The following is a 27362-nucleotide window of genomic DNA, read 5'->3' on the forward strand; positions in this document are numbered from 1 at the left end:
TATATAATAATAATCATCATGTCAGACAAAGTCCTGGGTTTACTATAGAAACCCCATGAGAATAGAGCAACGCAATCACACATTTACTGGGTTACACACTGAAGCATGTGTGTTTTATGTTCCTCCATTAAACCTGAGAATGCAAATCTTTCTTTTCAGTAACATACACTTCATCACCAAGAGAATAAGTGGTTTTAATTAAATTGTCAGTAATTATTAATGGCAATAGTAGGTTTTCACACAAGCTACATTGGTGCACGTTTCACATTACAAATAGATAATTTTACAAACTTATACCACTAATAAGAAATATTACCAGCAGTACACCTAATTTCCTGCTGTTATCATTTCTGTAGTGCTGCTGACACACTGCTTCCTGTCTCTCCATATTTGCTTCTGCCTCTGGAAATGAGAACAACAGCTTATTTATTATTATTATTATTATTATTTTTTACTTTTGTGTTGAGTTTCCAAGTACCAAGATAAACATGAGCTGAATTAATCATAAAGACAGTCAGGCAAAAAGGTCCACTTTTTTGCTTCAAGTGTCTAACAGGCCACTTGAGTGAATCTTCATCAGTGCTGGCAGCAGAAAGTAGAATAAATAATAACATTATTAGGTTATAGTCATAGTGAAACTAACAGGGTTAAAAAAAATCTAACAGTTTAGAAGTTTAAGATGTAAAAAAAATCAACAGAAAATGCAACTAGCAGTTAAACCGATCTGGGCATTTTTCTGAAAGTGTAGAAAAAAATGAGATCTCTCTCCCAGGTCTGTAACAAAATCCTTCTGTTCTTGCAGCCCTGGTTTGGGAATTTTGAAAATAACAACCTTTCAACTGGTATCACGCATTTCCACCAAACACACATTTCTGTTTTAAAAATATGGAACTTTATTCTTGTTTTTGGCACCTTGAAGAAAAGAACACATTTTCTGCAAAGTATTTTATTGGCTTCAAAGCAACCAGGATTAATTTGGTCAAGCAAATAATGTTGTGATTCTGATGAAAAACGACCAGAAGAGCTGATGAGGAAAAATGAAGCTGAGGATCTGAAAAGAAATGAGGAGCAGGAAGTGTGGAGCGGAGGAAGAAAACAAGATAACTTGGATGAGTTATCAAGACATGAACCAAAAACCAAACCGCAAACTAAAAAATGAGCCGCGACAACAAACCATTCACTGCCATAATGTGACTTTTCAATGCTAACACTTGCTTTAATCCTTAATATTAGCAGAATATATGGACTGAAACGATCGCTGTGCTATCATCATCACCGTGTGCAGTTTTGCACAGAAAAGGCTTTTGTTCCACTTTAACTCTGGTGGTTTCCATGCAATATTTAAAGGCAACCTTTCTGTTATGATGTAAAGTCAAATTGCAGTATTTTCCTCCTCCCTGTACTCATTAAACAGGCTTTAAATTTCCACCCTCTGTTCTCTCTTGGGGTTTTACCTGTTAAAAAGCTGTAACATCTAAATCTGTGGAAAACATGTCTCACACGGGGGAAACTGTTCCCCATTGCCCAGCAGTTTTACAGCTAGCCGAAGAACATAGAATAAACAAAAGAACCCTAAGTACAATATGGATTTAAGTTCTCAGAGCAGCAACACCAACAGTTCAGCTAATTGGTGGCTTCATAAAATTATTAAGTACAAAGTCATATCTTTATGCAGTCATCATTTCTGTTTGGAGATGTCTTGCTGGCTTTGAATATCTTCATCATGTCCAAGCATGTCCTGTTACGGTGCTCTTGCTGCAGACTTCCTTTATGAGGTTGTTTAAGTCCTAAAGGTTTCTGGACATTCAAGCACAAATACGTACAGGTATATTTACTGAACACAAACAAGACCTTTTTCTGAAGAAGACAGATATTAATAACAATAACAGGGTTTATGCATGTATTTCAGGGCTTCTTAAACTTTTCAAGTCAATCTCCAGTAAAGAAAAAAAAAAAAGAAAGAAAAAATGTTCCAGCTCATATCCTCCACCTCACTGTGACTGGACAAAAATCTGGGTCAACTTTAGTTAAGCTAAAAGGAAAGAAAATTCAAAATTCAATATATATATGTTTTGTATTTATTTTATTATTTTCTTGTCTTTTTAGTCACAAAATTTGGACCAGTTATTATACGTTTGTCCTTGGATTATGTTTATTCAATAGAAAAAAAGTAAAATAAAGAAAAGCAAAGACGTGTCTGTTTTAAAACAATTAAAGCACCGTCACCTCTACATATAAAAACTCTATATTACTCTGTTATGTTGACTATATTTATTGTTGCATATGTCTGAACCTGGAACAACTGCCATCACCCTAATTTCTTGTTACCGCCACAGGTTTTCCATCAGATTCAAATTACAAAACTGGAATAAGCATGCATGAGTTACACTTGCAGTAAATAAATTAAATCAGAATGAGAAAACAAAGACCGGTCTTTTTTGTCATAATACTGCCCCTCCCCTCACAAGAGTATGTTTTTTTGCCATGAAACAAATAAAAGCTGTTTATGTGTTTTAAATTCACTTCTAATAATTTCACAGAGAGGTAAAAAAGTTGGGAAATGCTGATTTATCCTATGCAACGCAACTCCCTGTATCCTCCACCATAAGACTCACTCATTGAAAACAACATCTAAGGTTGTTGCAGTGGCATCAAAAAGTGACATCTGCAAATTATTCATATCACATGACCTTTCCAATTTTGGAAATATCACAGATTCTTCCGTCGATAAATGGGGTTTGAGGTCTAATTTAACGTGTCCATTTTGAAAGGTCTCCTTCCATTTTAACAAACAGAGCTGTAGCCCAGACGGCTACAAAAGACATTTGATTGATTGAGTGTGTGGGCGGAGGGAGGAGGATGATGAATTTCTCGAAATGTTTTTGATTGTCAGCTCATAGCTCTCTTGACATGCATGGGAAAATGTCAAGAAGTTTGGGCGAGGTCTCATGCCCTCAACCGTCCTGCTGACGCCACACAAATACGCAATAACCACAGTCGACATAAAAAAATAAATAAACATGCTCTTATTGTTTTACTAACAAATGAATGATCACATTTTTTTTCACTTTTTTTTTTTTTTTTTTACAAAACCCTAATGTAGTTTGCTTTAGATAAAGTTCTGCCAACCATTTTTTCTGTGATAATGAACATATTTAAATATAAATAAATCTGAAAATATGAAAAAAATAAAAAATTAAAATTCTGTGCTTTCTAAAGCTGTAATCTAACTCTTCCACCATTAAATATTCCTGAATAAATGGCAGGTAAATGCAAACCAGGAGCTCATAAACACACAGATGTATTAATGACAACTTGCTCCTCAAGCACATCTCAATCTTCACCACTCCGCTCACTGTTACTGCCTGCTGCCTTCTCTTCTCTTTGTGCTCTGCACAACGTCTTCCCATCTTAAAAGAAAGCCTCTCTGGGCCTCCTTGACATGCATTGTTTGCACAGGAAAATATAGGCCCCCAGCCCCTGGCCGTGGCCCTCGTCTGCTCTCCAATCATTGGCAGAGCTGCCACTGTGACTAATGTCTCATAGAGTTTCTCCTCTGAGTGTCTTGGTGTTAGTATGTGGTTACATGTTTGTGTGTGCATCAAAGACCAAAGAGAAGTGTGACTAATGCCTACAGAATGGTATTTGTACATTAGGGGGCCATTAGTAGTTAAGTCTACTGATGAAACGGTGGGGAGTGGGACAGGCATTGTTGTGGCCACCGTCACCTCTGCAACCACCAGCCTCTGTCTTTCTTTCAGGCATCTTTAGGATGCAAGAAAAACGAACACAGCAAAACTTCATCCTGACTTTTGAATTTTGGTGACTTTTTAAAAAAATTCAAATGGCAACCAGTGTCAAAAATTCCACCTATAATTCAAATACAAAGCAAAGTATTTATTTATCAAAGCAGAAAGGTAGTTTCACAGTCCACGAGTTAGACATAATTAACCTGTGCGATTAGTGACCTTGTGCTCCTTTGTGAGCCACATCTGGTCTTTCCCATCAAATTCATAGTTTATTTTTTTTTGACATTATCAACTGTGGGGCTCTTGAGTAATTGAAGTTAAAAACCTTTAAATTGTGTGAGTATTAAATGTAGATTATACAAATTGTGCAGGAGGGAGCAACTAAAACTGATGTGAGTTTATTCTGTGCATCAGCCATGACCAATTACACATAATCTCACAAAACACCAAAACTTTTTTTTTTTAATTTTTTTTTTAGGATTTTGCAGGATGCAAGGTTTGGGCTCCAGTATCCACAGTGTGTATGTGGATATCCAAATATATATATATATATATATATACACACACACACACACACACACACACACACACACACACACACACCATCCCACTCCAAAACTAACCCTCTCTTCCACAGTCTGACATTTACAGAGTCCTGGAGCATAGGGGGATGTAGCAGGTTGCTTTGTGGTGAGTATCCCTGCCCACTATGGGTATGAGGTTTCCCCTCCACTGAAGAGAAAAGCTCCATTGATGTAAGATGGTGCATCTGCTCTGAGTCGAGTGCAGCGCTGGGTCAGAAAAAAACTGGGATTTTCCACATATAAATAGTTGCATTGTTTTTTTGTTTTGTCTCTTCTTGTCCCTGCTTGAAAAATATAAAACAAAACAAAACAACAGATACTATTTGTTTTTTGCATTTTTCTTTCTGGTACAAAACTCTTTTATGAAAATGGCTGAATAACTACACATGTAACAAATTTTAGATTTTGTTTTGTAAAAAAAAAAAATAAAGTTGAAAACGCATATCTGATTATCATTTTACTTCACAAGTACTTCATGTGTTGCATTAATCCGTCACATTAAGTCATAATAAAATACATGTTAGGTTGTTTCTGTAATGATCTCTGAATCCTCTTTGTCTCCCTTTTCAGGTTTTTCCTCACCAAAGAACTGGCCGGGATAACGTCCTGGTCAGCGTGCGTCTGATAAAGTCGCTCACTTTACGCACTGGAGTAAATTACCGTGTTCAATAAATGAGCACTCAGCCTCTTCGCCCTCTGTGGCTCAGCATATTGTGACAGACTGGCAAATAAAGGAGCAGCCCATTCAGTGACCCGCCACGGTTGATCTTCATCACACTGATACTGACCTACTTAACTACCATCTCCGACTGCATGTCAAAGAAATCCCTGCCTGACACCCTGATAAAGGCTTAGCCATTAATCAGGATGGACAAACAACCTTAAAACAACTCCTGGCCAAATAAAAGAGAGAGATTAGAATAAATCTGCTGTCAGTAGCAGCAGCTTTTCTGTGTGCTGTCTTTCGGAGCGTAGTTTAATTTCCTCACGAAGGTGGTCAGAGCATAAACACACCCTTGTACGGAGACCATCAAAGCTAATGTCTCAACTCGAATCAGACACAGATTGATGGCGCGGAGGCGAAACTAGGCTCCTTCACCTTATCTTTAACAAGAGGAGAATGTGGGAAGCAGTGACCCGGAGCGAAGGTCTCATCAGTGCCTGTCTCAGCTTGAGACCGCCCTGCCTGTCAAAGTCACATTTTAATCGCAAACATAATTTGAATTTACACTAATGAATACAAATGACTCTCAGGACTCCACAAGCTGAAAGTAATAAATTATTATCGCTGCTAACAATTGCATTTCTCGAGCCTTTTTTCAATTAGACGCCCCTGCGGAGACGATCGTAGAAGACCCACTCAAATGAAGACAAACGACGCCCCTCGCGCCGCCATGGGCCTACTCCTCTGATTTAATAGGTTTCTAATTTAGAAACATCTTCAATGTGGCGAGGCATTTGGTTCTCCCTCCCGTCTTCCAAACCTTGATGAGAAAGTCCCTTAATGAGAAGCAGGTGTTAATCAACCTTGCTCAGATGTGGCTCGTGATTTAGGAGGGAGTTTGACAAAGAGGACATCGTCCTTGCCACTCGGCGAGGCGACACAGACCGCTCGGCACACAAAGGGGTCACAGTTGCACCACATTGTAATTATCGTCAAGACATGTTAATCCTATGACCGAAATTTAACTGCTTAAAAGTATCTTTCATGGGTAAAATACCATTTAGCCAACTTTTAATTTCTTTCATTGCATTCATATTTGCATTGTCTCTTACTAAGACACAGCGAATCCGAAAGCTTTCGCCTGATGACAGTTGCTCATTTCCTCGGAGGTCAATTATATGGATTTGTGGTCGTGGAAAGGCGGATTCTCTAAAATGTCTTGGTCCTCTCGTTGCAGCGCACAAACCAAGGCAGTAAGACATTGTATTGTTTCACTCCTTTGACCTAAAAGACAAATAAATAACGCAAATAAAAACATCTTTTGTCTCTCATTGTGGCGGCTGTGCGATTTAAAATAAGATCCCTGCTTTTACATCAGCACGTCGCATTGCACCATTTCCTGCATCTTCCAAGCATCTTGTAATTGTTCTCCTTCACAGAGACTTAGGATGTTTTTAAATCAAAGTCCTTCAGCTTGTATGCTACCATCCATCTCTAATTTAGCCAAAGAAGGACATAAACATTCAAATGATAATGCATTTAGCTGAGTTGTCAAAAAATACATTGGTGCAGCGTTTCTTTCGGGAAGAATTTAACACTCTTCTCAAAGTGGGGTTTTGTTGAGAGGTTAAGATATGTAAGTGTGGTAAATGAGTCTTTGGGTACTTTTACACATGACTCTGCTATGGCTGCTACCAGGTTAATGTTTTTTTTTTTCAATTTGATTCAATTGCTGTATGAATATGTGAGCGTGATTAGGTGAATGTGACTCCACTGTAAAGTGCTTTGAGTGATCATTATGACTAGAAACACTATGCACATCAGTCCATTTACACTAAAAACAAATTAAAACTGTAAAATGCATTTTTTTGTCCTAATTTGTTGGTCAGAAAACATAAAAAACGATTTATAGAAGTTATTTGCACACATTGTTCAACAAAGTACATTTCTCATTTTTATTAATTCCATGCATATTGGGTTTTTGCTTCAGACTCTTCTATAACATAAAAAACACAGAATGGTTCTAACGTAACTTTTATAAAATGTCCGAGTTGAATTTATTTGTTGTTTCTTTTTTAATATTAACAAATGCTTCTTCGTAACATCATTAGGAAAAAGTCAACAAGCTGCTTGGAGATGAACATTATTATTCATATCACATCTATGATTTAGATAAGCCTGGCAAACACCTGTACACAATTTTACGCAACTATAACAGCATCCTTTTACACATATGAAAGGCTTGCTTCTTTTCAGAGATAGATAAAAGGTGTGTGTGTGTCTGTGTTGTTTTGTCAGCTAGCTCTCATAACATAGGAACTTAAAGGGTCGCTTTACAAAGACCATGGCCAGCAGCGATATACGTATATATAAAAACGCATTAGTGCCCATTTATTCTACACCTTGAACTCAGTGTAAGAGGATATAAAGACAGCTTTGTGTCCAATTTCTTGGAGAACAAGTGGCCACAGTGTGATGTAGATGCAATGTATAGAATGGGGAAAATGTGTTAGTTTTCAATGAATTTGTGACTTCCAACCAAGTAGAAATGTATCACATGAGCTTCCACCATCTTAATGTGTTGACTTCAAGAGAGACAGCTAAAGATGAGTTCACAAACTAAAATATAAACTATACTACACACTTCCCCTTTCAGCCCTAAAGTTCATCCATCCATCCATCCATGAAGAGGCTGACGCCTAAGACTCCAGCAGTCATTGGGCGAGAGGCAAGGTACACCCTGGACAGTAGCCAGACCATTGCAGGGAAACACAGAGACAAAACCAGACGCACACACACACACACCTAAAAACACATTTTTAGAGAAACCAACTGACCAAGCAGTCATATTTTGGTTTTGCAATGTGGGAAGAAGCCAGAGTACCCAGAGAAAACCCAAACATGCACAGGGAGAACATGCAAACGTCACACAGAAAGAGTCCAGGCAGGGACTCAAACCCATGACCTTCTTACTGCACAACAGCAGATTCAACAGTGATCTATATTGCATTTAATTGTTAATTAAAATTTTCAGGAAATTTCAATGTTTAATTGATCAACTTATAGAAATATTTCTTAAATTAATCCTCTTGTGAAAGGGGAGAGTGGTACGTAGGATTCGGTGTGTAGTTTTGCAGCAGCTCACAAATCATGTGCCTTTTCCTCATCAGCAAATAGAGAAAAAAGAAAACCTGCTTAAGTGTGTGTTACATGATGATCCCAACAGAGAGCAAGGAGGAGATTTACTGAAAGCATATGCTCTCATTTCTGCAAGTTTCTCTGGATTTTAAATCACTCTCTGTGAATGATGAGTCTTCCGTTAATGGGTTTATCAACAACTTCCTCCCCAGTACAAAATGTTTTTGCTAAATTGTGAGAATGAACAGGATGAGCTCAGATTGCATGATTTGAAGTAATCATCCTCCCTTCCTATATTTTCAAGGGAATAATTCTTAATTTCTCCAGTGATTTGAAGTCTACCGTTTGATTAAATGATTTATCCAGAAACGGGATTACCCCCTGAATATATTTAGCTGCTGTTTCTCCAGCAATAACTCACAGCAATAACGAGGCAGAATGAAGGAGAGTTAAGAACAGGGTGACTGGGGGTGGGTGTATTTGTGTAAAATAAGTGTTGGTACATGTAGTGCACAAGGATCGCAGGACCAGACATAAAGAGGAGAGCTGAAGTTAGCAAGTAAATCAGCTCTATGGCTTCAACGGCATTGGCTTTATGTGTGCAGAGTATGTAGTGTGTTTCCAGGGGTTTCCATGCTGTCACAAAAGGCCCCTGTGAGACTCGCTTATTTACCTTGCAGTAAAACCCAAGAGGGAGTGTACGCTGCAGTAAATGTGGAGAAAGGGGGTGTAGAGGAGTTAGATTTAAGGCTGCCCCCGACTCTCTGTTCTCTGTGCGCCGCTGGGGAAAAATCCTCTCTGCCGCTCTCGTTCCGTTGTTTAACTTGAGTTATGTCGTGTGCTGGGAGTCAAGCGAAGGGAAAGCGTGGCATAGTACAGACAAACACGTTTCAGAATAGCTTTTAATTAAAGAGAGAGGTATTACATTGTTCTCAGTTATTGGTTACATAGTGGCTGGTAGTGTAACAAGATCTTTAATTTAGCATAAATAAGCAGTTGTGCAATTAATTATCACATTTCACAATGCCTTAGCATAAGCACTTGCTAGACTGTACAAGATGCACTTTCCCATATGAATGCAAAATGTGTTCCTGCTAATTCTGTCCAAGATGTGAGCCAGAAAACATACAACCAGGATCTCACAGAGAACTTGCACATAACTTAGCTGTACAGTGAGTTGGGAAAGTCTTCACACCCCTTGAGCTTTGTCACAAAATGTGAAAAAGTTCCAAAATTTCTCACTGTTTTATTTAGTCCAGAACAAAGTAGCAAATGATTGTTATGTAGAAATAAAACTATATGTGACAAATTTGATGACAAAAAAAAAAAAAAAAAAATCTGAAAAGTGCGGCATACATTACTCTGAAACCCACAAAGAAAATCCGGTGCAACCAACTGCATTGACAAGTCACCTAATGAGTTCACCTCTTCGTACACTGATCTCAGTGTCTTATGTGAACATTTCTGAGGTTTTGTCAGTGAACATTAGCGAACTAACAGCATCATGAAGACACAAGGAACACAGCAGACAAATCAGGGATAAACTTGTGGAGAAATTTTAAGCAAAGACAGCTTTTAAAACAATGTCACAAATTTCAAATATTTTGTGGAGCACTATTTAATTCATCACTAGAAGATGGAAAACATATGACAAAACTGCAAACCTACCAAAACATGGCTGCCTACCTAAACTGACAGGCCTGGAAAGGAGAACATTAGTCAAAGAAGCAGCCAAGACTAGCATGGTAACTCTGGAATAGCTGGAGAGAGAGTCATATCTAAGTTGGGGAACTGTCTTGAAAGAACGTCTATTTGTCACGCACTCCACAAATCTGGCCTTTACCCTACAAAGAGATGAAGATGCAAGAAGAGAACTACTGTTGAACGAACGCCATGGTAAGTCCCATTTCAAGTTTACCCTCCAAGATGCGTCAAAGACATTTGAAGGAAAGGTGCTCGGATGAAACCTACATTGAACTTTGTAACCTATATGGAAAAAAAAAAATTATGTAAAAATCCACAGCTGCATAGTGTAAAGTCTGGGCTGGAGGTTCACCTTTCAGCAGGACAGCAACTCTAAAGTTACATTAGAAGGTTCAGATCAACTCATAGTCGAGTTTCAAAATGGCGGTAGTATAAATATTAACTCAACGGGGCTGCTTGAAAATGCATACCACGCTTTTAAATGTTTTCAAATAAAAAATAAACCATGCATCATTTTTTTCCCACTTCACAATCATGCAGTACTTATGTTGCTATATCACATGAAATTCCAATGAAATACGACGACATTTGTGGTTCCAATGTGACAAAATGTGAAGGAGATCAAGGGGTATGAGCACTTTGGCGACACACTGCATGTGCATCAGAAAGGCTGACTGCTCTGCATGGCCACACACATGGCTAAAGTAAAGTGATCCACGTGACTTTCCAGCATGCTCCAAACACTTTGGAAGATGTCTTCAAGGTAAGAAAAATGACATTCTTAATGCGCCTTCGTTTCGGAAGGAGTTGCATTTTTTACATTCCATATTTTGATCATTTTCAAGTAATTCAGTCAAACTGCAGGCTAGAACATCTGTACTTCTTTAGTCTACATGCAATAAAGAGCTGGTGTGTGTTGGTTAGCAGCTGAATGAACAAAAGCTCATAAGCAATGACATCTGAGGTTGAAGTCCAACCCAGCAGCCACGAATCGTCTTTGATCTCTGACTCGGAGGTGTAAGTTGTGTTGCTCCGTACAACATCTAAAGTGGCAAAATGTAAAGTTTGTAAACCTCATAATATTTTTTGCATTTTTGGCTGAGTTTGTATTAAAATAGCTGTTGAATACAGATAAAGGATGTCATCACTTAACAAGTCTGGCTAATAATTTAATTTACAGTGAAATTTACACTTTACAAAAAAAAAAAAAAAAAGAAAATCTGGACACTATGTTTGTAACATTTCCAAATTTTAGTAAAAATTATCAGAAAATTTGATGAATTCACTGAAACATTTGTTACGAATAATCATTCTTTATCTGTATCAGAATATGCAAGTGGTGGTAATGTGATTCATCATGACAGTTTTCTGTATAAAACAAAAAACACACACACACAAAAAAAAAAAACACACACACACAAGCTAAGAATAGGTGGCGGGTGAACATCTCGCTGCTTTTAAGTTAAACTACGAACCGAAACATGAGATACAATCCTCCTCCGGTATGAATTGACAAAATGTTCATCTCAGACCCAGAACAGGCTGAAAACTTTACATTCACTCTAACCACCACCAGGTGCTATGTTAAGTTTCTCACCTTTTGCCCCTGGTGACTTGCAACAAGAGGTGTGGGTTTATCGTAAAGCAAGTGGGGTGTGTCTCTCCAAGGCACTTGATTCTTTTCATCTCCTCCTTCACAATGAAGTGAAACATAATTGATTTTTTTTTTCAGCTTACACACCCTTTCCCGGGGTACAAATGCACTTAAATAAAATCATCATACTTTTAACAAACGCGCAAAAGAAACGTGGGAAGGTCTAAAACCGGTATGACGTTACTGGTAGATAGAGGATTTGAAGATGACCAGAAGTTGAGATTTCATGCTGTCTGAATTCAAACAAACAGAAGGCAACTGATAAGCTGATGTCATTAAAGCACCATGAAGACATATGCAGAAAAAAAAACAACTAATGAATTGAAAAGGAAAGTTTTCATTGTAACAAAACTGACACCACATAACAAGATTTTACAGCTAACTAAAGGGAACAACCACCAAAGGAAGAAGATCCACCTGTAAAGTGTTCTGCTGTGATCGATCACCCACAGCCTTTGCTTTACAGGTATATGTTGCTGAGCTTGACGGGGAAACATTCAAACAATCTTGTGGTCTCTGGGACTTTCTGGTTGCCACTGGTTTCCTTGAAGATGTAAAATTCCCTGTAAAACCTCCAACCAGACTTTGTAGCAGAAAAGATACTGTTCCTGGAAAAACAAACAAAAACAAAAACAAAACAAAACAAAAAAACGGGGGGTTGAGGGAGCAAAGGCCATGTCAAGCTTTTATCTGCATAATAAACTTTAAACTTTTATCCTTTATGCCTCCGTTTTCACCAACCTTGGTTTGAATCATCCCATGCCGCTGTAGCCTCATCTCTTTTACAATGTCGCTTACATTAATCTAGAAACAGAGCAGCAAACTGTCATGAACAGCTCAAGCAGAGATTTGAACTATGTCTATAAGAATCTAAACACTCAATAAACGTTAAACATTAGATGAAAATCATTTGATTAATTTTCCACTTCTAAAACGCTCTATAAACAATCTGAAGGGGAAGTCTACTAGACTGCAAAACCCAATCAAGCACCAGTCAGCGGTGTGTGACCGATTTCTGTGTTTCGCAAAGTTTTGACCATCCGTTTCAGAGTTTGGATAGCTTTGAGAATGATCATATGAGAAGATATAAGTGCCAATGTGTTTTCAGGGATTTGCTGTTATTAAAATTCTGATTCTGAACATTCCTGATTATTAGTAAGAACTGGCCTTCACTTACAGGCAGGTCATTCTCAATGAGATGGAGGATGATGTCGGTGCAGATGAGAACTCCTGTCCGTCCGATGCCAGCGCTGCAGTGAACGGTGATGGGCCCCCCGTGGTGCACCGCCCTCATGTAGCGGATGAATCGAACCAGCTGCTCGGAGCTCTGCGGCACGCCGTGGTCCGGCCAGTGTGTGAACTTCAGGTGGTGAACAAAGTGCGTCTCACCAGTCTGAAATGACACAAAGCTCGCTCTTCTTACTTAACACTGAAATTCATCACTGAACTCAATCAGTACTGGGCTCCTTTCTCACCTCCATCTCCACCATGCGGATGACCTTTATGTGGAAGTATTCCAGGAACTGTTGATTCTCCAGGTGCAGCTGGTAGCGGTCGGTGGTCAAAAGTGTGTTCTGCTTCTCTGGCCAATACTTGTGACATTTGATCCGTCCTCGTTCTACTTCCTGTGTCATCATGGCGATGATGTCAGATTTGTTTTCCCAGACCATTTGCCAAAAGGCCTGGACTGTGGAGGGCAGAGGGCCCTGGCAGGAGATGTAGAAGAACTCATCTGCTCCGATCTGTATGCGGATGTAGCTGGCATTGATGTACTCCTGGTTCTCTCCGATGGCTACTCGCGTCTTATCGTCTGCAGAAGTAGAGGCAATACAGCTGTTGATTGTTCAAATATGTTAAACATGAATTAAAACAGAACTGTGAGCAGTTATGAAAAGAGTCATCAATTGTGATCCACCTTCCCTTCCCAAATTCTGTCATCTTGGCAAACAATGTAGATACAACAATCTGAATTTCACAGTAGCTTTTTTAGACTGAGGATGTTGTGGATTTGAGAAGTGGTTCACGCTGAACAAGGTAGATGAAAGAAAATTCTTTCAAACGTTCTTCACAAGCTTAAAGTTACTCACAGTCTAACATCTGGTTTCACCTGGAAAATCTTTTGTGAAAGTTATTAACTTTTTGTTTTTAGCATAATCATGTGTTCAACATGCACCTGTCTCTGAAAGTAGCCTCTGATTAACTTCCTGAAAACATGTGAACAATTGGTAACACTTTATTTGAAGGGGGTTGAATAAGACTGACATGACACCATCATAAACATGACATAACACCTGTCATGAACATGAATAAGCCTTCATGAATATTTATGACTGTTGTCATAAAGCGTCATTCGGTAAATTATGACACTTTTAATACAAAGTTGACATTATTCAAAATGTCTTTGTTATGACAACTTGACATTAACCAAGAAATCATTACTGATATAAATTTGTTATAAAATAATTACTGATTTCACTTTAAAAATTAGGTAACTTTATGTTATTAAAGGTAAAGTTTGAACAGTATCTATTTGCCAAACTATGTTGCGCTAAGTCAAAGCAACACCTATTAGTGGGTGGTAGTAAATCGTTTTTGTCAGAGTTATTTTTTTCCATGGTTTAAACTCCTTTATGAGAATTATTGGGAAGGTTAAGTAAAACAAGCAATTACAAAAGGGCACCATGCTCCGCTAACATAGTTGCACAGCTATGCATCAGTGGCTTTGGCCCCGTAATCAATATAAAAAAATGCTACATCCATCAACATTGCTCTACTATCTCAACACTGGGTATCCAAATGCTGCGATATAAGCTCTTAATGATGGGACTGGTCATGGACCCATGAAGGTTGGGAATGTTAACTCAGACAGCCCTGCACATCCTGCTTGTGTGGTCACGAAAATAAGTGAAATACACACAAACTGGAAATTTGTCTCTTTTGAAAAAATACCTCCAAGCTGGGAACTAAAACAGTACATTTCTATTTTCTTAACCAGTTAACAGGCATATGGCAAGTTGTGGAAGTTTTAATTCCACTGGGAGTCACTGCTCCTTTTATCACACTCATTCGTCTCCGTGTTGACCCCTCTCACCCCCACACACAGTCAGAGTGTGAGAGGAAAAACCTTCTGGACAGGTCTCAAGCACATCCATGTGTTTGGTAGCTAGGCTTCCCTAGATAACCGTCTGAGGCTACGTTTTCGGATGTTAACGTTCAATAACATAAGAGAAATTATTTGCTTTCATCATTTTGCTGCATGTATTTACAGTCAAATTTTATATGATTGTGTTGTTTCTAAAACAATTTCTTTCTTAATTTATTAAAGACATAAATCTGGATAATTACAGAAATGGTCTTCATTACATGTTTATCAGTGCACTGTCGTACTATTACTTAATCTATCACTACAGCAGCCTAATGTTTCTATTCTATTCTCCATATTGAATGAATGTTGTGAAATCATGAGACCCACCAAAAAAATCATTTTAAAGTTTTTTTGACACATCTATCCAAAGGGTACTAATAAATTTGCCCAATACAGCATGTCCACCTTGTCTGTTAAAAGGGTTCTAAAAACACTCAGCAAATATGATATAATTTATGAACAATAACAACATTAACAATGTCATCTAAAGCAAACAAAGTCGTCTTACAGGGTAAGATGTCTCTGTAGCGATTCTTGTCTCTGTTCTCAGGAGCTTTTCCAACTAAGCAGTTGTCTGAAGGTTTCAAATGCTCCAGAGCCTAAAGTTAACACAATGCAAAAAATAAAAAGAACAAATAAGACAATTGAATATAAAAGAAGTCCAAATATGTTCATGAGCTTGTTTGCTGCATACTGCTATACGCTTCGAAATGTTTTTTTTTTATATATATAAGCACACCAGAAACTCTTTGACCAGTTCCTGTTGGTCCAGTTGATGCTGCAGGATCTTTATGAGAGCTTTGACTCTGGAGCCGGAGTACTGGCTGGTCTTGGCAGGAGTAATCAGTGCTAGACTGGCCAGTTCCTCCTGTGACACCAAAGGCGGACCTGAGGAGCAGAGCAAGGATTTTCTTTTAACACTCATGAAAGATAACGTGCACGATAAATTAAAAATTGTAATAAAGAATGAAAGATAGCTAGGCACCTGTTTGTGGCGAGGAAACCTCCTGACAAGCTGCGTCAAATACGTCATCATCTTCGTCGCTGCTCCAACCATCTGACTGGGTTTTCCGAATGTCCTTGCAAGACTGGTCCAACAGCTTGGTCACAATTTGTCTCCTAGGTGAGCAGGTGGGGTAGAAATTAGGCCACAAACTTGTTTTCCTGCAGAATGGACTAAAATGAACCAAGTAAAAGCTTCTTTACAGAACATTGCTAACAAACCTCTGAGGCCTTCACAGAACAGATCAGTACTGAGCTTTAATTGCACACAAATTGAGTCGTAAAGGCCAGCAGTTGAACTGAATCTTAATTAGGGTAATTGCAGTAAAGAGGGATAAGTACAAATTCAAACAACACTTTTTAGATTTTTATTTGGAAGAAATTTTGAAACCATGTTTCCTTTGTTATTAACAACACAATTATTTTCTACATTGTATAAGTTTATCCTCAAAAATCATTCTATAAAATACTGAAATTTGTGGTTGCAATGTGATAAGATGTGAAAAAGTTCACAATTGCTTATTTATTGAAAATTGAAAAATATGATATTTAAAAAAACTATTTTAATTGGATTTAAATCAATAATCAATTATGATTTGCTTTATGTATGGTTTACATTTACATCATCACAGCATATTTCCATTTAAATTCAGACCTCAGGCTTCAGAAAATCCTTTCATCAAGCAAAGCAAACTCTGGTGACAAATCAGGTGTTTTTGTACTTTTCTTCTTTTTGTAGGAATCAGTTCATATTGATCAAAAGGTCGCTAAATCTTACTTGTTTAGATTTAGAAAGATTTGATTTCATTTTATTAAATCTGTCTACATAATTATTTATGAAGTATTTCTGAATAAAAAAAATGACCAGTTTATCTTAGAATATGTTGAGATGGCATTATAAATAAACAGAACTGAAAAAAATACATTTAATTTTTATTATTTTTCTTTTTTCCCCAGATTCAAATATATAATTCAGTTACATAATTTTTCAAAAACGCTTTTCAGCTCTTTCATAAATGTCAGCATGCTGTGTTTTTCCTGAAAAAAGATCGGTCCAATAAACCTATTGAAAACTATGCTGGTTTGGTCTCGCTCAGGTTATTTGTTGCATTATTTGTTGCTCTCTGCTGCCCTCGTGTGGTTAGAAGTGGAACTCCAGCAAACAGAACAAGAACAGGAAGCTTAAGAAGGTGAAGAAGGACAACAGAGACTACGTACAAGGACAAAGGACAAGTTGGAGCTGTCTGTACCTGTCAGACGCTCCATGCAACATTTCAGTGACACTGAGGGAGGGGCAGCAAGCTTGATGAGAGGGGGTGTTGTTACAACTCTCCTGTCCCACAGACAAGCAGCGAGAGGAAGCAACAGATAGGAGGAGGAAGATGTTAGTGGATGTTAGTAAAGAGGAATGGAACATTAACTATTTTAAACAGACAGTTGAGTTAAATTATGAAATTAGGATTAGGGCGTTTGTGTTGATATCAGTGTTACCTCCTGAACTGAAGTCTCATCCCTCGTAACAGTAACTCTGTGAGGCGGAGGAGGCGGTGATGTGAGGATAACTTCAGTTTCATTAACCACAGGCTCTACAGAGGCATCTGAAAATATATAGTTTCAGCTGTCAATATTATTCAAGATGACACTTTATCAGGGTTCCACAGCACCCTCCACAATTACTGGAAATGTCTGTTCCTTTGTTTTTGCTGTGAAGCAGTCTGAATTACCCTGAGTGTGAATAGCTTTGCTACATAACATCCAAGGAGAACACAAAGTGATTAATACTTAAAAAAAATTCTGAATACACTAATAAATCAAAAAGTAAAGTATAAGTAAAAATTAGATTTTTTTTTTTTAACAGACAATAGAAATAAAGCCATTAAAAGTGACGCAGTGATATTAATGAAAATATTTCTCACTGAATACACGTAATTCAGCAAAAGACTAATTTAAGGCTTCCACATATTTACAGTAAAAGTGGAGGGAACTTGAAATGCAACATTTAAGAATCTTATTTAGTCAAATTGATAAAAGGATAGAGAGATGCCGGACATCATACCAACGAGGCGCTCAGCTTGCCTATCCTGCAGGCTTTCAGGAGCTGAGCAGACATCAGAGTTGGACATATGAGCCGGCTGCTCTGCTAAAATAGCCTCAGTGTGAGCAGACATGTTTGGCGGAGTAGGTGACTCAGAGTAGGTCAGGGGCAGGATGTCCCTGCAGATCGTGAGCTGAACTGTCCCCTCAGCTTTCCTCAGAATATCCACCACTTTACTGTGGCTCAGGCCGGACACGATCACACCGTTCACCTGGCCGTCAGAAAGCGACAATCAGAAAACACAAAGGAGAAAACCAAACGGCGGTTCTGCACGATGGCTTGTCACCTCTAAAAGAATGTCCCCAACTTTCAGCCGGCCGTCCTGCTCAGCTACTCCACCTGAGCAGATTTCTCTAACTCGGAGCATGCTGCCGTTAGCTCCGCCAACCAATGCGAAGCCGAGGCCTCCGCCTTCGGGTTTCTTGAACTCCACTTGCATGATGCAACTCTGAAGAGCAAAGTTGATGAAATAAATACTTTTTAGCATACATTAAAGGTTTACAAAGCTTCACACATTAAGGCATGTGCTAACAAAAATTCCCAAGATGAAAATACTTTGCAATAAAGAGACTCTGACAAAATTGATCTTTTAAAAGTGCCTGCAAACTGTCTGTGATTACGTTGACCACAAGATTGAATTTTCTGTGTCCATCTTTTAAAATCATATCCTACTTTCTTGTGTAAAACCTTATTATTGTTTACGCACATTATTCAGTTGATAAAGCAGCAAATGCATTTGCAAATGGAGCCAGATAGAGGGAAAATCCCTGACATATCTTACATCTTACACATGGCCCGTAACATAATCTCATTATAAGCCTGGTATGATGTGTAAGTGATCCATAACTAGGGGGTGGCTCATGGTTACATGATTATTGCAGAGCTATGATGTGAAAGAGGCTATGTCTGGATATTGGTAATTGGAAATATGTTATGTGCTAAATTATTGACCCGATCAAGTCATATTAAAAATATAGACATGCTAATTTCAGTCAAAGATATTCCAGTGCAAATCTCTTTAGACTGTGGCCTTATCTGAAATAAGATGTTGTTAAAAGATATTCTGAGTGACTTAGATGACTTGTGGTCAGAATATTAAAGCAGGTTTCTTATTGTAGTTAAAAAGGAAGGGAGAGACTGAACACTTCACTTTAGAGTTCCCACAGAGTTACATGAAATTTATTTTATTAACCTTAATGATGTGTTTGACAGGAAAGAAGCCTGATCTTAAACAAATCGGATAAATCCTCCCCAGAAAATCCTCTTTCAGGCTGACAGGTGACAAATAGTTTGTTACAGATTCTTCGAAAGATGAGCTAAACATATTCAAGGAGCAGAAAGAGGTACACCAGCAACAATTAATAACTAGAGAAAGACAAACAACACTCCAGAAACTTACATCCTGTCCTTGGGTGAGAGAGCGACATCTCAACCTCTCTGCAGTCCTACGCACAGCTTCAGCTGAAAGGCAAACGTAATGGATGAAGTAGCTATTAACGCAAAACTAACCAAATCAGAAAGCATTCTGAAGGTACGATAATACTACTATAAAGATGATCTGAAAAGATTGGAAGTCTGGTTGGTCCTTTGTGTTAGGCCTCCTGCTCTCGTCTATAAAGCCCTTGAAAACAAACAACACACCAACCTCCCACCTCTTCGGCCATTTTCAAAAAGAAGCGTTGACGGAAGGGTCCTCTCTGCGACAGATCAACAAGGCTGATCTTTTCAGATTGACCCTCTGCACTGTCGTTTACCGTTCTATGTTCTGTCACCGGGCAACTGAGCTGCTATCTGTACGGTAGACCACTGCTTGCATGGGTCCTAGTGTGTGTGTGTGCGTGTGCGTGCGTGTGCGTGTGTGTGTGTGTGTGTGTGTGTGTGTGTACATCTGTGTAGCTGTGTGTGATGCCATTGGCTTTGCAGTCCAATACTCCAGTGGAGGGCTTGCTAATTATTAATTCCACTGTGTGAGCCCAGGATCTGTCTGTCAGCATACAGAGCTCACACACAAACACACACACACACACACACCTACACACACGCCTACACACACAAAGCAGCAGAGAGAGGTATCTGTTAGCACCGAGCTCAGCTTCTTACTGATGGTGGGACAATGAGCTGAAACCTGACAGGAAATCGTAATATGAACAGAAAATGCTCATGGAAGGTTTGGAGGAGATACATGGAGAATTAAACGAGGGAAAGGAAAAAAAAAATACTTACAGTCTTCAACAGCAAACTCTCTCTCAGACGAGACAGTTTCCTCAAAACGAGCAAAGAACTTCTTGTCCTTTTTCCAGTCAAACAAACCTATTAATGAAAAGAACCATTTGAATATACAAAAGCTATTGTCTTCGCAAACACAACAGGAGCGCAGCATGCATAGACAAGCCAATATTTTTGCTTTAAGGAACACTTATCTGGTAATGATTGAACTCAAATAGTCACCTCTCGGCTCAGCACAAACATATCTGGTTTCTAAGCAGTCCATCAGTGCATATGATGCATTACATACAAACTATCCTGCCATTAACTTTAAGGTATTTAACTCACCGTTCCACTTAGCTTTGGGAGTAACTGGTTGGTCTTCCCTGTGACACAGAAACCAAGAAGCCAAAGGTTAACTTAAAAATATAAACACTGAAATGGGACGATATCTTTTGTTTTTAGTCCAAGACGAACACATACCGAATAATTTTGAGTTTGACCTTACGAGGGGCGATCTCGCAGGCTTTGACTGCGTCCTCTAACGTCATTCCCAGGGTGCACCTGCCACAGATGTACAGGATCTTGTCATTGGGCTTGACGCTGCCCTCCTCGCTGGCTGGGGAGCCTGGCACCACCTCCAAGCAGTAGATGCCCTGCCATTTGCTGCCAATGCCACCTGTCAGCTTTATTCCTGGGAAGGACACAAGCACACATAGATTCAAATACCACTGACCAATTAAACTGGTGCGTCTAAGAAACTAACATTTATTGTATGGGCTCCCACCCAGCTGTCCTGAAGGGGTCTTGTGGAGAACGACGTCAGGCAAGCTGTCGCAGGGAGGCGGAGCCACCAGATTGCTCACCGCTCTGCCGAGGGTCATATTCAGCCTTCTAGGTGACGACCTGAGTACCGTCATGGCGACATCATCTGCCACACAGGTAACATCGTGCCCATTTACCTGAAAGAAAAGCCACGGCACACATCTCATTCCTAGAAAGAGTCCTTCAATGTGCAGACGCGTGCTTCGGAGCGTACCGTGATAAGCCTGTCCCCGGCCCTGAGTCGTCCATCTGCCTTGGCGGGGTTGTCCAATATTTCCTGTATGTAGTAGCAATTATCAATCTTGCTACGAGTGATGGTGAACCCAAAGCTTCCGCTCCTGGACTTGGTCAAGACCACTGTGAGCTCAAACTCTTTAATCATGCCCTAAAATGTGGGAAGATCGGCAATAAACACCTTGTTCAGAACCATCCATTTTCACAACTGTGTATTACACCAATACATTAATTGTACACTCCCTAGCCACTTTTTAGGTAAATTACTTGTTGAACATAATTTTCAAAAATCAGGTGATTAAATTGCAGCATCTCAGTGTATTTAGGCTTCTGGTCCTGATCAAAATCACTTCCCAAAGTTGAAATCAGAAGACCAAGAAAAAGGAACGCTTCAGCTCCTTTCCCACATCGGAACCTGTCATGAATGCGCAAGCTATCTAGCATGGCCGCCTATGACAGCGGATGATCATGTTGTCCTGTAACGTTAAGTTGTTTTTCCACCATTACTACATCTGGAACTCATACATGAGCATGATTGACGGTGCTAAGACCCTCCTGCTGGTTTTGATTGGTTGTTTCTGACTAACAGCAGCACATTATTGCAGACGAATGAAGGACAGCACAGAGGAGATTGATTTTTTTCACACTATATCTGTCACATGTTATGCTTTTATATAATCTCTAACACAATGTAATCAAATGTGTCATAGATTTTATTTTCAACACTGAAACTTTGAGAACTGAACAGCAGTTTCTTGCCTTCCTCCGACTCTCTTCCTCCTCTTCATCCAGTTCTTCATCAAAATCATCCTTGTATTCCCTTCCCTTCCTCTCTGGTTCTTCTCTTAGCTGGGGTTGGATCTGGGCAGAACAGGTCAGCACTGTGGAAGGCAGTGTCGGGGTGGGCGCTCCTGCGCAGGGAGGCACTGAGGAGATAATCTGGGCCGTGATTGGCGTTATGGGCGGAGGCTGTGGGGGAGGCACCGCAGGCCGAATGTTCTTGGACGTCGCTTTGAAGTGGCTGGGAAGAAGGCCCTGTTGGATCGGGTGATGCTTTGTTTTCGGAGGCTGCGTTGTGAGCGGCTGGGATGGGTAGACGAGGGGGCAAGTGGTCGGCGTGTCGGATGAGAAGTTAAGTGGTGCGATGTTGGGAGTGGTGGGGACATGAGGGGAAAAGTTTGGAGTCTGAAAGCTGTGCTGAGTTTGAGATTCGGGGGTTTCGATGGTCGTCGGTACAGTGTGGGAGGGAATGCTGTGGGCAGGCTCTAAGGTGGAGCTGATGGTCAAGTACTCTTCGTCGGCCATGATGGTCAGTCCATTTCCCATAAGGCAGTAGGTCACACTTCCATCTGCCTCCTCTCTGACCCCACTGCAAATTCACAAACACAAGTGTAATTTAGTAAAAAAAAAAAAAAAAAAAATCTCTATTATTATTATTATTTTTTTAATTAATATACATAATATGAAAAGACACATATGGGGGGCATGAGCGCCCCCCACGTATCAGAAACCATTCTGATACGTTAATTGTAAGTTGAGCCTGAATGTTAGGGTACCTGGTATATACAGGCTTAGAGGCAGTTTTTGCATAAACATCCATAAGCATCAAAGCTGAGCTCAGTGTCGCTGAAGCTTCCTCTTCTTCTTCCGTTTTCCTCCTCTCAGCTTCTCCCTCCTCCTGTTCTTCCTGTTTCCCAGCAGCTGGTTGTGGCTCTGGTGGGATCGGTGGCGAGGCGGGTGGAGGTGAAGAAGGTGAGGTGGGTGACAGTGGTGAGAGTGGCGATGGAGGAGATGTGGGTGATGTCGGGGAAGGAGGCGTTCGAGGAGGAGACGGGGGAGGAGGGAAGTCCTGCTCCATATCATTCTCCAGGCTCATTTCACTTTCTGAGGGTGGTAAAGTTGTGGGAGGATCTGGGATTTTCTCTGTGCTGTTGGTCAGACCCTCTTCCTGGTTGGGCTGCTCGTGTATGTTGGCATCACTTGGAGATCTAAGGAGCTGGCTGTAGTCCTCTCCGAGCCGGATGTCAAGAGATCTGGATCGAATGCCACGTATGGGGGCAGGACTCTGCAGGGTTGGACAAACAGTTGGACCATTGCTATAAATTACTTTATGCCTTGCAACTGTTTTAGGCGTGATATTTGAACTTTTATACTACCAGAGTGTTGTCATCTACTTCATAAAGTACTCCAGGAGGGGGCCGACAGATCACCAGGTGGACTTCAGATGGGGCTCCTCGCAGCAGGAACAAAACTCTCTGAAGTTAAGAAGAAAATGGTGATGGTCCCCCCCAAAAAAAACCCTTAAGGGAGAACTGAATCAGTCAGACATAAAACCCAATTAATCATATAAATATGAAAAATGTAATCATGCCAATTTGTTCTGTATATCCTTAGCCCAAGTTTACTGGGATTTTAAGTGAACAACTGTGTGTGGTGTGCATTTGTGTTTATCCCCTCATTAAAATTCAAAACAACCAATTCTCTTCAGAAAAGAGAATATTTAAAACCAGACTCTATACTAGAGAGGCTGCAAGCCAAGCTATAAAAGGGTCCAGCCAAAGTCCACACCTACATTTAAGAAAGTATTTCTGACAAGATTTCAAAATTGATCTTGCGTTTCACACTTCCAGCATTAATTTCTTAAAATCAAATTAAATGCTTTGATTGTACCAGGGCATACAGAGAACAGGGCCAATGATCTCACTAATAACATATTACTGTAGCCAGAGAAAACACTGCTGTTATGCAACAAGTTCATTGATGTATTACATATACAAACCATGAACACTATAGTCATGACAGCGTTTTAAAAGTGGAAACTCAACCTGGTAGGAGAGATCTTTCACGTGTTCTCCGTTGACAGACAAAATGATGTCCCCCTCTCGCAGCTGGCCGCTTTCTTGAGCCGGCTGACCTGGGAACAGGCGCTTGATGCGAACCACGCTACCACGGTCTGCTCCCGAGCGCAGCTGTGAGATGTAGAAGCTGAAGCCAAGACCAGACAAGCTCTTTTTCAGAACCACTTCATGGGTATTTTCTGTGAAAGAGAGAAGACATAACTGAGGAAGAGAATGTGTGATTTGAAACGGTCTATCTGTACATTTTTAAGTGTATATTTTGCACCTTTTCTTTTAATAGTCCAGCTAAGAAAACTGAGGGTTTATGCAGACGGTGAACTGTTCCTTTACAGTTTTCAGTGCATGCAATCTCAAGGGACTGAGGCAGCATCAGTTCTGGATGCCTCTGACAGCTAGCACAATGTAGCTGTCAGATGAGTCACAGTCACCCCTGGGCCCTGTGTGTGTGTGTGTGTGTGTGTGTGTGCGTGTGTGTGCGTATGTGTGTGTAAGGTTTTTTTTTTATCTGAGACGGTGCATTTGCCCCTTTCTCTTTCCTCTCACCATCCGTCACAAAGCTGTAGTCCTTGGCTCGACCACTCAAGGTTGTTTCCATGGAGACCTCTGTCCTGGGGGTCGACTGAGTGTATGATGGACTGTGAATGAGGGGGTAGCAGGGGGAGTCAGGTCTGTGCTCCAAGACAGCGGTAGGCTCCCTTTCCAGCAGCAGGTTCACCACCTTCAAGGAACAGATTGACACCTGTAAGCCTCTTCATGTCTTTAAAATGCACCAGAAAACAATCAGTCTCAGCACAAACAGTAGGTGATTAGTAGTGAAATCTTTAAAACAAAAGTCAGCCTTTGAAATTAACAGATATTTTTGCCTATTTTCCTAATTAATTGCAGTTTTCTCCAGCCACTAAAGTTGTTTGAGCCTGGTGAAACAAATAATAGAAACACTTTTATACCTATTTTTAGGTTTAACAATGGCTAAAAGGAGAAAACTGTGGCATTTTCGATATTTATTAATATTAATAAATATAAATAAAGCAAGGGCTTTGTCTTGTTTTCCTGTTTCAGGCAAATTTCTCAGTGGAATGGAAATTCATGTTTAATCTGTATCAGTTTGAATAGTTTTGGAAATATAAAAGAACAGAAAAAAGCTACATAATGTCATTCTGTTGTAGAAGTTTAATGATTCAGATGGGAGGCAAATTAAAAACTTGTCTCCTCTACTTACTGTTCATAAAATGTTCTGCCATCATCAGCCAAATATTTGAAGAGCCACTTTGGAGCGCTAAAAAGCAACTCTGAAGCCTGTGCATTGGTTTAAAAGAATAAGTATCCTAATGCTTTGCAGTTTTAAGGAAGATTAATTATCCATTTAAACCTCACACTTCTGTCTTTCAGAGAATATTCTGGATTTGAACATGTTAGCATCTTTTCAAAGGTAATAATCTACTTTTTAGGGGAAGACACATGGAAGTTGCTGTTTTATATTGTTAGCTGCTCTAAACATGCAACGTTGCATCTGTCTCTAATGTGAATTATGAATTCTCATCCCATTAGCAGGAAGGCTTGAATAAAAAAAAAAAATTACGGGCTGTTCTTGTAGCTTTTTATGTTCTTATCCAAAAAGAGTTTGAAGCATCAGGGGAAGCAAAAACTGGAACTGAAACGCAAAGCCTGACATTGAAAATCAGTCAGAAAATTTGACTGCTTCAGCTCTAAAATGATTCATAACATAAACATGTGAATTGAAGCTCTTCTTTCCTGGAAAACGTAACCAGTCAAGAACATCATCATGTTTAATTTTTTTTAATTTTTTTTTTTTTTTTTTTACATTTTTTAGTGTGCTTGTGTGCATATTTTTGTTTGTAAATACCTCCCCGGTCCTTTTCAGACACTCGACAGCCTGTTGGTGAGTCACTCCCCTCAGGTTGGTCCCATCAACCTCCAGCAGTCTGTCTCCTGCCGTGTGCACAAAAACAAACATCGTTACAATTAGCAGTGTCAATGTGTAGATGGTTTGCATCTGTGTCAACAAACACAGATTGTTTCCTGTCCAATTTTAATCTCTTGAATGTGCAAATTACATTATACACACAGAATTATGGGGAAATTTGTGTTTGCTGAAGGACAGCAATCAATATTTATATCTAAGGAAATGCACATAGAAGTAGGAAGCATTATGGTACTTAGTCTCTGATTTCATATAAATCACAAAAACATTCCAGTAACTTAATTTCTATTCTAACCCTTCAAGTTAATTTTTAAAAACAAGCTATCCGAACTGACATGAAAGAGTGATAATTAACAACTCAGAGCTGAAAAAAATGTGAATTTTTAATGTAATCTATTTAAATCTTTTGTTTCACAATTTTATTTCTCTGTTTAACATTAAAGATTAAAGGAATACCAGTCTGAATGCGTCCGTCTTGCTCAGCAGCTCCTCCTGGCACCAAACTCTTAATATAAATGCCTCCAAATTGCACATTTGTGTTTATTCCACCCTTTTTGGAGCAAAGAAAAAAAAAAGATGCAATTATTCAATGTCATGGGCCTGAACTGAGCCTAACCATCCAAACTCAATAAGCATGTAGGCGTTAGGGTTCCTGCACTGTTGTAACATATTTAGGCTATTCCCTTTAAGTCTTTCCAGTTATCTTTCTAGTTTGAAGAACATTTCTCTTACTTCTTAAGCCTTCTTCAAAATAGTTAAGACAATAAAATTAAAAAACAGATTAAAACCAGAAAAGAGGTCACTCACAGTGACACTTATTCCAAGGCTCCCACCGCTTTTCTTTATATCTATAGTAAAACGATCTCCTGTTTTAAGGCTTAAGATGGACGGAGACCTTGGAGACGCGTCCTAAAAGGGAGGCAGAAAAGAAAAACAGTTTCTAAGAAAATCAAGACTGCCCACTTTTTGTCTGCAAGGTAAACAATAGGGGAAAAAAAACAGAAAGGCCCAAAATGATCAAATAAGAATTTATATAATTGACTTTGAGCCTCTCAATTTTACAAGTTTCAATTAACATACATACTGTTTTCTTATTTTCTTTTATCTGTTTTGAAACGACATTTGTTATGAAGCTGAGCTCCATTCAATTCAGTTTATTCCTATTTAGTTCAGTTAGTTTCAGTTTGACTCGGTTCAATTTAATCCATCAAATTCAAATGACTACAAAGGCCATTTTCAGGTACTTTACAAACAGTACAATTCAATACCATATGCTCATATTGCACAATAGAGTATAAATAAAGTCTGTAGCTCATTTAACACTAAGTAGCAAACAATTATCTGTTTAAGGAGGGCCATTTAAAGTGCGTTGCATCATTGATTTTCTCCCAATCCTTTGTCCCAGTCAAGCATGTTTACTCAAGTATTGTTTCTGAAACCACAGGATGACGCGGAGCTTCATCCAATTATAAGGATCACCTAATCAGTTTAGCACTAGAAGCTGTCTGACCTGTTAAACATCCTCCATGGAAACAAAGTCGATTGCCCCTGTGAAACAATGCC

At 39.4% G+C, this 27362-nt stretch overlaps 1 protein-coding gene across 2 annotated transcripts in view; it reads right to left on the minus strand.

Moving 5' to 3' along the window:
- Positions 1–9019: 9019 nt before the first annotated feature.
- Positions 9020–27362, minus strand: part of ptpn20 (protein tyrosine phosphatase non-receptor type 20) — a 29577-nt gene continuing 11234 nt past the window's right edge. The window contains exons 22-46 of one of the 2 annotated variants that reach the window (XM_088013100.1): positions 26607–26708; positions 26256–26349; positions 25722–25807; positions 24401–24575; positions 23825–24036; positions 23156–23254; positions 22556–23064; positions 21759–22368; positions 20980–21150; positions 20728–20902; positions 20424–20634; positions 20289–20326; positions 19959–20045; positions 19135–19196; positions 18022–18183; positions 17706–17946; positions 17132–17238; positions 16891–16973; positions 15624–15757; positions 15378–15526; positions 15147–15237; positions 12969–13303; positions 12671–12886; positions 12235–12297; positions 9020–12101 (exon numbers count right to left, since the gene is read on the minus strand). In XM_088013100.1, the coding sequence (XP_087869226.1) occupies positions 11991–12101; positions 12235–12297; positions 12671–12886; positions 12969–13303; positions 15147–15237; positions 15378–15526; positions 15624–15757; positions 16891–16973; positions 17132–17238; positions 17706–17946; positions 18022–18183; positions 19135–19196; positions 19959–20045; positions 20289–20326; positions 20424–20634; positions 20728–20902; positions 20980–21150; positions 21759–22368; positions 22556–23064; positions 23156–23254; positions 23825–24036; positions 24401–24575; positions 25722–25807; positions 26256–26349; positions 26607–26708 (4323 nt within the window). In that variant the 3' untranslated portion in view covers positions 9020–11990. Of the gene's footprint in view, positions 12102–12234; positions 12298–12670; positions 12887–12968; positions 13304–15146; positions 15238–15377; positions 15527–15623; positions 15758–16890; positions 16974–17131; positions 17239–17696; positions 17947–18021; positions 18184–19134; positions 19197–19958; positions 20046–20288; positions 20327–20423; positions 20635–20727; positions 20903–20979; positions 21151–21758; positions 22369–22555; positions 23065–23155; positions 23255–23824; positions 24037–24400; positions 24576–25721; positions 25808–26255; positions 26350–26606; positions 26709–27362 lie in introns of both variants that reach the window. The other variant, XM_014982511.2, reaches the window with a different exon arrangement.

This window comes from Poecilia mexicana, unplaced genomic scaffold (genome assembly GCF_051168715.1).
Source record: "Poecilia mexicana isolate PSO_F unplaced genomic scaffold, ASM5116871v1 scaffold_15, whole genome shotgun sequence".
Lineage (NCBI taxonomy): Eukaryota > Metazoa > Chordata > Actinopteri > Cyprinodontiformes > Poeciliidae > Poecilia > Poecilia mexicana.